This window comes from Adiantum capillus-veneris, chromosome 21, assembly GCF_014529385.1.
Source record: "Adiantum capillus-veneris isolate H3 chromosome 21, ASM1452938v2, whole genome shotgun sequence".
Classification (NCBI taxonomy): domain Eukaryota; kingdom Viridiplantae; phylum Streptophyta; class Polypodiopsida; order Polypodiales; family Pteridaceae; genus Adiantum; species Adiantum capillus-veneris.
The window spans coordinates 27,708,921-27,721,223 of NC_140951.1; the positions used below are offsets into that span (position 1 = coordinate 27,708,921).

Below are 12,303 nucleotides of genomic sequence, written 5' to 3' on the forward strand. Positions count from 1 at the left end.
TAGGGAGATGCAGGGCTCTCTATATAGCTTTCTAAAGCCAAGGCAGGAACGCAACCCAGCCCGCGTTAGAGGCTGTTGAAAAAAGTTGTCCTGCTTTGCACTCTCTTGAAGGGCCAAGTTTTGAAAACAACCAGTGAAGTGAGGGCTTAGCGAGGGCGGCCTCTCTTTAGATGGAATCACTTATGCATGCATCTTGAAGACTGTGGCTCTATGCAAGATGATGATGAGGGCACAAAAAATTAACAACCATGTTGTTACTCATAGGTTCTTGAAAAGAGGGCTCTCTGTAGCTTTGTAAAGCCAAGGTAGGAAAGCAGCCCGGCCGCTAGAGGCTGTTGAAAAAAACTGTTGTGCTTGGCATTGTCTTGGAGGCTTGAGTGCCAAGTGAAGCAAGGGACTCTCTTTAGATGGAATCACCTATGCATGCATCTTGAAGATTGTGGCTCTACGCAAGATGCTGATATGGGCACACGAATTCACAACTATGTTATTAGTCAGAGGCTCTTGATAAGAGGTGTCATGCTTGGCACTGTCTTGGTTGATATGTATGCGAAGAGAGGTCGCAGCCCGGCCGCTAGAGGCTGTTGAAAAAAGATATTGTGCTTGGCACTGTCTTGGAGGCTTGAGTGCCAAGTGAAGCGATGGCCTCTCTTCATATGGAATCACCTATGCATGCATCTTAAAGATTGTGGCTCTACGCAAGATGCTGATATGGGCACACGAATTCACAACTATGTTGTTAGTCAGAGGCTCTTGATAAGAGGTGTCGTGCTTGGCACTGTCTTGGTTGATATGTATGCAAAGAGAGGTCTTATCTCCAGATGCAATCACCTACGCATGCATCTTGAAGGCATGCGGCTCTACGCAAGATGCTATGGGCACAAAAAATCACAATTATATTGTTCGTCGGATTCTCTTGAAAAGAGATGTCATGCTTGGCTCTGTCTTGGTTGATATGTATGCAAAGCGAGGGCCTCTCTCTAGCTACAATCACCTATGCATGCACCTTGAAGGCATGTGGCTCTACGCAAGATGCTAATATGGGCACAAAAATTCACAATTACATTGTTAGTCGGAGGCTGTTGAAAAAAGATGTCGTGCTTGGCACTATCTTGGTCAATATGTATGTCAAATGTGGTGCGCTTGAGAAAGCACAAAAAGCTATTTGATGAGCTTTATGTCCGGCACTGATTGTGGGATGTGCGCAACAAGAGCAGCTCCAGAGGCTGTCGTGCTTAGCAGTGTCTTGGTCGAGATGTATGCCAAATGTGATGTGCTTGAGAAAGCACAAAAAGTGCTTGAGCATCTTCTTGTCTTGAATGTTGTCTCTTGGAATGCACTGATTGTGGGATGTGCGCAAGAAGAGCAGTGCCAAAAATCTCTAGGCTGTTTTTTTCAACAGATGCAAAGCATTGAAATGCATAGGTTGTAGGATATGCACAATAGGAGCAGGTCCAGAAAGCTCTAGAATGTTTTCCACTTCCTACGCATAGTGTGGACTCTTGGAATCCACTGATTGCAATATTTTCCACAGGAGAAAACTTAGTCTATTTACACCAAATGCAATCACGTACACGTGCATCTTGAAGGCATGCGCAAGATGCTCATATGGACACAAAAATTGAGATTGATATTGTTAGTCACGGGCTGTTGATAAAAAAAGATGCCGTGCTTGGCAATGCCTTGGTCGATATGTATGCCAAATGTGGTGCGCTTGAGAAAGCATAAAAAGTGCTTGAGCAGATTCTTGCAAGGAATGTCGCCTCTTTGAATGCACCGATTGTGGGATGTGCGCAACAAGAGCAAGGCCAGAAAGCTCTAGGCTGTTTTCAGTGGAAGTAAAGCATTGGAATGCACTGGTAACAGGAAACACACAACAGGAAGCAGTTGCAACCGAAAGGCTTCTCTGCAAATGCATTCACCTATGTCTGCATTCACCTATGCAAGTTGTTGACATGGGTGAGAGAATTACCGACGAGAAGATACCTAGTTTGGCGTTGTTGGTAAGCCTATGTCGTGCTTGGCAATGCTTGGTTGATATGTATGCCAAATGTGGCACTGTCATGAAATGTCGCCTCTTGGAATGCATTGATTGCGGGATGTGTGCAACAAGAGCAAGGCCAGAAAGCTCCAAGCTGTTTTGAAAGGATGCAAAGCATTGGAATGCATCAGTCATAGGATACACACAACATGAGCAGTGCCTGAAAGCTCTAGGCTATTTTCAGCTTCCTATCCAAGTGTGGACTCTTGGAATGTATTGATTGTGGGATTTTGCCCATAGGAGAAAGCTCTAGTTTGTTTTCGCCACATGCAATCACCTACGTATTCATCTTGAAGGCATGTGGCTCTACGCAAGATGCTGATATGGGCAAATTATTCAAAATTATATTGTTAGTTAAGAGTCTGTTAAAAAAAGATGTCGTCCTTGGCATTGTCTTGGTCGATATGAATGCTAAATGTCGCCTCTTAAAATGCACCGATTGCGGGACGTGCGCAATAAGAGCAGGGCTAGAAAGCTCGAGACTGTTTTTAGCGGATGCAAAGCAAGTGTATCTCCATAAACTCAATCACCTATACTTTCGTCTTCAAGGCCACGCTTACATTTTGGGTATGTGGCTCTCACAAGTTCTCGAGGAGCTTCTTGTGCGGAGTATGGACTCTTGGAATGCACTGATTGCAAGATTTTCCCCAGTGTCATGGCCAGAAAGATCTTGTATGTGTTCAACAGATGTGGCCTCTTGGAATGCACTGATTGCGAAAGGTGCGCAACAAGAGCAGTACTGTCTTGGTCCATATATATGGGAAGCGAGGGCTCAAGGGCCTCTCTGCAAAAGGAATCACCTATGCATGCATCTTGAAGAATGTGGCTCTATGCAAGATACTGATATGGGCACAAGAATTCACAACTATATTGTTAGTCAAAGGCTCTTGAAAAGAGGTGTCGTGCTTGGCACTGCCTTGGTCGATAAGTATGCAAAGCAAGGCCCTCTCTCCAGATGCAATCATCTACACATTCATTGCCACAAAAATTCACAATTATATTGTTAATCAGAGGCTATTGAAAAAATATGTAGTGTTTGGCACTATCTTGGTCAATACGTATGCCAAATGTGGTGCACTTGAGAAAGGACAAAAAATGCTTGATGAGCTTTCTGTCTGCCAACATTGATTGTGGGATGTGCGCAAGAAGAGTGGCTCTAGAGGCTATTGAGAAAAGATGTCATGCTTGGGACTGTGTTGGTCGAGATGTATGCCAAATGTGCTGAGCTTGAGAAAGCACAAAAAGTGCTTGAGGAGCTTCCTAACAAGAATATTGTCTCCTGGAATACAGTGATTGCGGGATGTGCGCAACATAAGCAGCTCCAGAAAGCTCTAGGCTATTTTCAAGGGATGCAAAGTATGGGAATGCACTAGTTGTGGGATCTCTCTCCCGAGTGCCGTCTCTTAGAGTGCATTGATTGCGGGATACACGCAACGGGAGCAGGGCCAGAAAGCTCTCGGTTGTTTTCAACGGATGCAAGTGGGGGCCTCTCTCCGGATGGAATCACACACACATGCATCTTGAAGGCTTGTGGTTGTACGCAAGATGTCGATATGGGCTTGAAAATTCTCTTTAATAGTAGCTGTTACAAAAAATTGTCGTGCTTGGCAATGCCTTGATTGATATGTTTTCCAGTAGATCTGAAGTGAGGACTATTTCCAGATGCAATCACATACGCGTGCATCTTGAAGGCATAAGTTTGTACACAAGATGCCGATGTGGGCCTCTATCCATATGGTATCCCCTATGGGTCCACATTGCAGGCATGTGTCTCTATGCAAGAGGCTGATACGGGCACAAAAAATGAGCTTTTTATTGTTGTTCAGAGGTTGTTGAAAAAAGATGTCATGCTTGGCACAGTCTTGGTCGATAATTATGACACGTGTGTTGCGCTTCAGAAAAGTGACAGTTTCTCACCAACCGAAGTCTCTTGGAGTGCTTTTATATCTAGTTATGTCAAGCAAGGGTAGGTGAGGAAGCTCTGAAATTAATTTCAAAGATGCAATATGACATGGGCATGTTCTTCATGGCGTCTCTTTCAATGCATTAGTACCGGGATACGCACTGCAGGAGCAAGCCCAGAAAGCTCTAGGCTTTCATCTTTCTATCTGCAGTGTGGACTCCTTTAATGCACTCATTGTGGGATGTGCGCAACAAGAGCAAGGCCAATGAGCGATACAGGAAAGAAGTTGTGCTTGGCTTTGCCTGGGACTATGTGTACGTCACATATGGTGATCTTTAGAACGCACGAAAAGCGCCCGAGGACCTTTTTGTGCGGAACGCCGCCACAAGATCATAGAAAGGGTCTCTATCCAGATGCAATCAACTACGCCTACACAGGAATCTGGAAGGCATGCAGGTCAGCAGATGCAATCACGTACACAGCCATAGATATTAGAATTCACGATATGATCGCTAGTCAACGTTTGTTGGGAGTACAAATTCATGCTTGGTGGTGGTTTGATCGATATGTATACAAAATGTGGTGTCCTCACAATAGCACAAAAACTTCCTGAAGGGTATCCTCCCTGTGGTGTCGTCTCTTGTAGCGGGTTAAGTGCAAGAGACGCCCAACATCCTTGATGCAAGGAAGTCCACAGGCGATAGACATTCAATCGCGCGGTGAGTAAGCATTATCATTCTTTTATTTTTGACACTGAGAACGCAGTTAACAAACGCATTGAAAATTGCACGCTGTCGTGGGAATGGCACGTTCCCTCGTATTATAAAAATTGGGGAAGATTGTGCAAACTCCCCAATGCAAGGAGATTTGCATGTTTTCTTTTTTTTGAAACATAAAGAATGGAAGAACAAACAATGACATTGACATCTTGTATGATCATGAACATTGAGCTTGACAAAACTCTTAATGCTCCTTGTGGTTTTTGGCGAGGTACCCCTTTGAAGCATTACGATCAGTAACCAATTTTTGTGGAGGTACACCACTAAACCACGACGATCGATATCCCAAACACTCTCAAGTAAAAAAATCTAACACTCTTTCATGAAATCTCTCTCTCTCTCTCTCTCTCTCTTAGTTTCCAGTATCTTGTTCGCTCTCAATTTGATCTAACATAGCTAACGAAGCACTCTAGTTTTCTATTTTAGTCAGCAAAAAGAGAAGGCATCTCTATATCCTTTGCCCTTTGGGCAGACCAAAAATTGGGAGGCCCCTTACGTTATCAAAATCGTTTTAGGACGTCCTGGAAGAGAGGGGAAGTTTTGAACTCAAGACTGAGAAGATTGAGAGAGCAGGATCATGGCATGTCGCGAATCAGGTTTGTGCTGTCAGGCATCGATGCGAAGCTAGGGTTGGGGAGCACTGGTGCGAAATGCGTAAGCGGCAGCTGGTGCTGGGCATGGGCTACATGGGTGCGCGGCATGGGGGGAGGCCCGCGTACCTTCCCGGGCGGCGTCACCAAGTGGCAGTGGAAGCGCATGCTGATGAAGAGGCGGCAGGAGCGGGAGTGCCATCGCCTGGCCCGCGAGAAGATGCTTTACGATATGCGGCAGCGGGCAGAAGTGTTGGCCGCTCACCCTGAGCTTCTGCAACCATGGGAGAAGCTCGCCATTTTCCCCCCTCCTGGCATCTCTACAGGCCAGCAGGTTTCAAGTCTTGTTCGCCGCTTCTGCAGACCATCTCAAGCTGAAGATCTTTGGACTCAACGAGATGGGCCTCAACAGGGGACAACCCCATCATCTGTAGATGTAGAATCTGCAAATGTGGCAGGGTTAGACGCCGCAACATCAGATATGGATGCTTTGCATAGAGAAGCCCACCGTTCACCATTACAGCGCGTACCTTACTCTGCACGTTGGCAAACAATGGACTTTACCCCATCCAAGAAGAAGAAGAAGGAAGCGTCCCCGATTGGGAAGAGCATGCAGGACTACCTTGATGCTTTTGATACCGATCCCTTAGGAGTGGCTGTTGAAATTGACACCGATGGGGGCAAAAGGGAGGCGCTCAAAGATCCTTTAGGATATTCTGTGGATGAGAGAGAAACTTCAAAGAAGAAAGACAAACCAAAGAAGAAGAAACCTGGCAAAGGTGGCCGGAGAGGCATAGGAAGGTAGGCTTGTGCAATTGGCTTTTGTACGCATGTACACTATCTTTGAGGAGCAAGTATTTTTATTATTGCCGTACGGGCTCATTTCTTCATCCACGGGTAGATTCTGAAAAAAAAGTTTTCTGCTGGACTTCAGTCCAGGAGAATCTCACTTTGGACCAATGATTTTGTTGAGTATTTTGTTTTGCATATGTTCTGCTATTGTGTTGGTCCTCATTGTTGTATCCAGAGTTGGACTTCCTCTACGAGCAGTGAATTGCTTGCAGCTATCAATGTTGTGGTCTTTTATTACAATTGAATTTCTTATGTGCTGATTTCTGTCGGAGCAGGATTTCTTGTGGTTTGCAAATTTGATGTTGTATATGTGCATGTAAACCTTGATATTTGTGCTTAAGATCTTCATTGTAGCATCATGCGGGGCCGACAATGAGCACCAGGACAGAGTAAGTAATGTTATGAAAAATTGCTATTTGTTAGGGATGCACTGGTGCTCTTAGCATCTGCATTAAGTCCTTGCGAAGTGGATTTTTGTAGCGTTATACAAACCTTGATATGATGCATGTGCTAGTTGCTCCAGAAGGAGTTCGTTGCTTACTGTGTGTGTGTGTGTGTGTGTGTGTGTGAGAGAGAGAGAGAGAGAGAGAGTTTTAACGTCGTAGGAAACTATCCCAAGAGACCTTAAAGATCTATCGGATGAGGAGAGTGAGAGGCAGGGGGTCTCTGTTGTGGGTGTATATGATGATCCAAGAACTATGATGGTCCAAGTGTCTAAGGTGGAATGTGGGAACATTTCTCAAGCTGCCACATGGTGAAAACTGGTCTGTGGTTGATAGGGAATAAATAGATCCCCACTCTCATTTCCCAAGCTGCTCTATCGCGAAAACCGATCTGTGGCCGTTAGGGTAATAAATGTTTAGCCAGTTTTGTCTCCCAAGCTGCTGCATGGGGAAAACCAGGTCATGGTTGATTGGATAATAAATAGAATAGGGCAGGTTTGTGCGTGCAGATTTTCTGCGCGAAGCACCTTGAGTGGTCTTTTGCTTTGTGTCCAAGTGTCCGGAGCAGTGCTTGAAATACACCTTTTTCCAGGAACTTGGACAACCCCCACATGGACAATTTTAAAGGTAAATTGATTATATTTGAAGGCTTTAATTTTAACACTGAATTTTCTTTAAAATTTGGAGGCTCTCTCACCTCAAATTTACAAGTCACTGGTGAATTTCAAAATTTGTAGGTTGCATTGCACCCATAGTATATTTTGTTTTGCCTAATTCTTTTCCAGCCTGTAGGGACCTTGAGTTCAAGTGCATGAATGCTACAGTTGATCGCTTAGAGAGAGAAGAATTATGACACAGAAATCTTGGTTGTGGAATACCTGACTGAGCTGGCCATGCTACTTACGAAAGCTAAGAAGGAATGCAGCGAAGGTAGTCCCTCCCATTTAAAATAAGAGCCCGTATCAAAGAAATGACTTCTGAAAAGTGGTGATATTGGATAAATCCAGTATTTTCAAGCCTACACTTTTAGTCTGCGTATGCTTGTACCAGGTGGATTGAGGAGGATATTTGGATTGCCAATTACATGAAAAAAAGAAAGAAACACAATGATTGTGAAAGACACTGCAGAGCAGCATTGACATGATGAGCATCCTGTCTGGTGTTAGTACGGTCTGGTATGGACTAAGCCAAAGCTAGACTACAAGAAAAGAGGTAAGTAGGATGCCAAAGTTAAAAAGCCCAAATGGCAACTTTGCAGCACACTAGGCCCTTGAGCCTTGGGCCTCGGCCCATGGACCATGTGACAATAGTGGCCTAAAGGATCCAAATTTGCCCAAAACAATAGCCAGTTCGCGAAGGATCAAACTGATCAGATGGCTAGCGCTTTAGTTCGGATGTTGGTACAGGACTGGGACTCAAGGGTCTGTCTGTCAGGCGTGGACAATCCTATTGCAGAGCTAGGGTCAAATTCCTCCCTCCCTTAAATGTAATGTTAATTGAAAAGGTAGACATAATCGGTCATGAGGGATGACTCAGGAAGTTAAGTGTGTTTCCTGAGTGTTATATTTCACGAGCAGTTTTGTTGGTAAAGTTAAAGGACAAGGTCTGAGTGCTTTTGAAGGTACCTCTGTACCAACCCTTCGTCTGAGTTGGTAATTCCTTGCCAACAAGTACCTCATGAAAGGGGGAAAAGGTGTAGAAAATGGTTGTGCATTGACCATTCCCTGAAGACCAGGTGACCGGTGGAGGCCAGGAGCCATGGAGGGAGCACGTTTTTGGGAATGATCACTGCATGAATGTTCCAGGTTGTCACAGTCAGGGTGAGGGTGGCCAATAGATGATCCAATTACACCTGCTGAGGTTGCTGAATGAGAAGCCCTGACAGGAGGGCAGTCTACAGACATATAGGTGCTGAGTTGGCAGCAGTTCCCGCTTATTTGGTGCACTTTGCTTGGAGGAGAAGCACTTGTATTCTGGCTGCTCATGTGGCAGACATCCGCCGGCCACAGGCTATCATTCCGCTGCAGTTGATACTAGCAAGCAGAAAGAAGGTCAAAATGAATGATTTTCTTTGGCATAGTAGAGCAGGGTGCTTATCATTTCTATCATATTGTAAAGGATAGTAGAGCGGGGTACTTATCCTCCATCTTACTTGGAAATGTGAAGGTATACTCTGTCCAAGATAAAGTGAGCCTTTTTCATTACAAAGAAGCTGAAATTTCTTATGAATTTGCTTCAAAAATGTGGGAACAGAGATTCTGTACTTCACTTTCCATGTAAGGTCTTTCCTTATGGATTTCACAAGTAAAATATTCAGTCAGGGTTTCTGCAATCCTCATTTTGAGTGGTGGTTTAGTTTTCGTTTAGTAGAGAGTTTTCTTGAATGAAGGGCATTTTATGTGCTAGTATCCAAATTATTATGCTACAATATCCTTGGTCTCTCTTATGAATGATGGTGGTCAAGTCTTAGTTTTGTGTTGTATCCAGCTATGGTAATGAGTGTTTGCTGAGTGCATTATATGTCGGTGTCAAAATCTGTATGTGAGGTTAGGCAACGTCATTTCGAGTGTGGAGAGACCAATAGTTTTTGTGGCCAAATTTACTATGAAAAGGAGGGGGAAATGTTTTGATATAAAGGGTCCCTTGTGGTGGTAGTATAAAAGCGTATAGATGGTTATAACTGATTGTAAATCACAGCTAAGTTCCCCTCCCTCTCCTTGTGAATATCCACATCCACATACATAACATGGCAACATTGCCGGCGCAATCAAACCATTCTTGATCTTGGGCCCATAAGCACTCATTCACATTTGTACATGTCCTCTTTAAATGACTCGAGCGATGTTGCCAAGCACACTTGATCACCCTTAGCATGATAAATAGTGTAAACCTTTGTACCTACAACATCTCCCTAAACAAGCATCTCCTCTTCATCTTCATGACTTACCCTAGATAACATATTTGCCATTGGATTGTCCTTCCCTGAAATATGCTTGGTTTCTCGATTTAAGGACTTCATGTACGCAATCCATCGCAACATAGCAATATCAAGAGATCAACAATTGGTAATCGTTCCAAGAAGAGGCAAACAATACGTTTCCATCACCATAGATGCCCTGATCAAGTAGTTCTTATCACATCAATGTTGTAAAACCACTGCCCGAAATTTCCACGTTACCTATGGATAAGCTTGCTAATGAGAATTTAAAACCTTAGCAATTGGATTAGAATTCATAGCTGACTTAGAGACCATCAAGTTGTTTGAGTTAATTTTAGAGGAATTCAAGGCTTTTCAATTTAATCTCCCATGATTTTGGATCAAAATGATTGCAAAAGGTAGCTAATGCTAAACTCTTATGTACAAAATGTCATCAAGTATCCAAATAGTGAAAAAGATATGGTTGAGTTATTCAAACATTGCCCTAGTTTTGGCACCCATCCTTTTATTGGCTCCTCTACCCTACTACGACTAAACATGAAGATCTTTACACAAGCAGACGATCCACTTTCTTGGTATATCTTTTCTTTTTGGTTTGTTAAAGCAAGCCATGGGGGAGACACATAAAAGGTTGTTCATCTCCTAGTGATGGACATGTGTCTCTCAAGCGGGGCTTGAAAGTATTGAAGACTAATAGGAATTATGTTTTTTTTTGGGATGGTGGGGTCTTTACTTTCAAAGCTCTCTCAAAGCTCCATTCACGTTTTCGAATTTTCATTTGTTCTTCTTTAGTAAAAACATACACGTATTTAAACACACTTTTTTAAAAACTTTAAGCATATTTTTTATAATTATATATATTTTTTTCAAAATTTACAAGAACCATTTTACTTCTTATCCCTTTGCTTAGATCTTAGTTTTTAAATTTCTGAAGTGTAGAAATGAAAGTTAAAGAGTTACTTTTTGGGAGGCTAGTATGTTTTAACATGTCTGCCTTATCTACACTTTGTTCATCTTTTTGACTTTCTAAAAAAAGCCTTAAAGAAAAAGAGAATTAAACATACATTTGATATTTTTATTAATTTTTATATCAATTGGACCTAGCTTTTCAGGTAAAGGATTGAAATGCCAAGGTGAACCTTCACCTTGTTTACACTTTTTGGTTTGTCAAAACAAGCTCTCCCTCAAGTCTGGTTTCAAAGAATTGAGATCTAAAAGAAATCATTTCAAGTGTGGGGTCTTTACTTTAAGAGCTAGGCATCCAAGCCTATGAGATGGGAGATGTCCTACCTGCCGACCGGATGGTGCTTTCAAGAGGCAAGAAGCCTCAGTCACTCCCTTAATTGGGAAATTGAGGCTCCATGTCCAAAGCTGTGTGGACAAGGAGGATTTCTTTTTCTCTCCTCTCAAGCATGAGGATGTAATCCTAGGGGCACCATGGTTTGATCTCATGGCTGCCAATGTTAAATTCCCCAAAAGGAAAATCTACTTTAGGTTCAAAGAAAAAGATATGTACATAGATGCAAAGGAGTTGGGTAGTACCATACCTCTTGTACATAAACAAGCTTTCAATAAGTCAATAAAGAGCTCTATTTCCGTATACATGATTTTTGTTAAAGATTCTCAAAATGAACCTAATGCTTTAGCAAAAGAAAATATAAAGAATAAAAAGGAATTAGAGTTATCTAATTTCGTCAAGGGGTTCCAAGATGTTTTTATTGACGATATTCCTTGTGAACTACCTCACAAACGAGGTAATGATGACCATGCAATTGAACTTCTTCCAAGAAGTTCACCACCTAATAAACCTCCTTATAGAGTTTCTTAAGCTCAAGAAAAGGAAATTATGCGGCAAGTGCATGAGTTAGTTGAGAAAGGCATGGTTAGGCCTATCTCGTCTCCATTTTGTTCACCCGTGTTATTAGTGCAAAAGAAAGACGGCACATATCGTATGTGTGTCGACTATAGAGCACTAAATAGGATCACTATCAAGAATAGGTTTCCCGTTCCATGCGTAGAACACCTATTTGATAAGCTACAAGGGTCGACCTACTTCGGTAGGATTGACCTAAAAAGTGGCTACCATCAAATAAGGATAGTTTATCAAGACATTGTAAAGATCGTATTTCGCACTACATTTGTTCTTTACAAGTACATTGTCATGCCTTTTGGTTTGACCAATGCACCAACCACATTTAATCGCTTGATGGAGAAGCTATTCAAGCCTCACCAAACCTTTACTAGAGTGTTATTTGATGATATAATCATCTACTCTAATTCACTAGACGAACACAAGCAACACCTCCAGGTAATATTTCAAGTTTTACGAGAGAATAAACTATATATTAATCAAAAGAAAAGTGAATTTTTATTACAAGAGATTCAGTATTTAGGTCACATTATCTCTCAAGATGGCATCCAAATGGATCCATCAAAGCTAGAGGTAATAAAAGGATGGCCTAATCCAAGGAATCTACATGAACTAAGAAGCTTTATAAGTATGTGTGCATACTATAGACGCTTCATAGAAAAGTTCTCACAAATCGCGGGACCATTACATGACCTAACAAAGAAAAACGTTAGGTATATATGGCCCACCAAGGAGAACAATGCTTTCGAAAAGCTTAAAGAGAAGCTATCTCTCAACCTATGCTTACACTGCCGAATCTCTCAAAGCCATTTGAGGTCCAATGCGACGCTTGCGGTGATTGTCTTGGAGCTGTTTTTCTCCAAGAAGGGCATGCCATAGCCTATGAA

The 12,303-nt window shown here is 42.6% G+C and overlaps 1 protein-coding gene across 1 annotated transcript; it reads left to right on the forward strand.

Moving 5' to 3' along the window:
• The first annotated feature begins 5,246 nt into the window (after positions 1-5,246).
• LOC147430689 (uncharacterized) lies at positions 5,247-6,423 on the forward strand. Its single transcript, XM_086493290.1, has one exon. It carries the CDS (start codon positions 5,306-5,308, stop codon positions 6,116-6,118), a length of 813 nt encoding a protein of 270 aa, XP_086349416.1. The 5' UTR covers positions 5,247-5,305; the 3' UTR covers positions 6,119-6,423.
• The last annotated feature ends 5,880 nt before the right edge of the window (positions 6,424-12,303 follow it).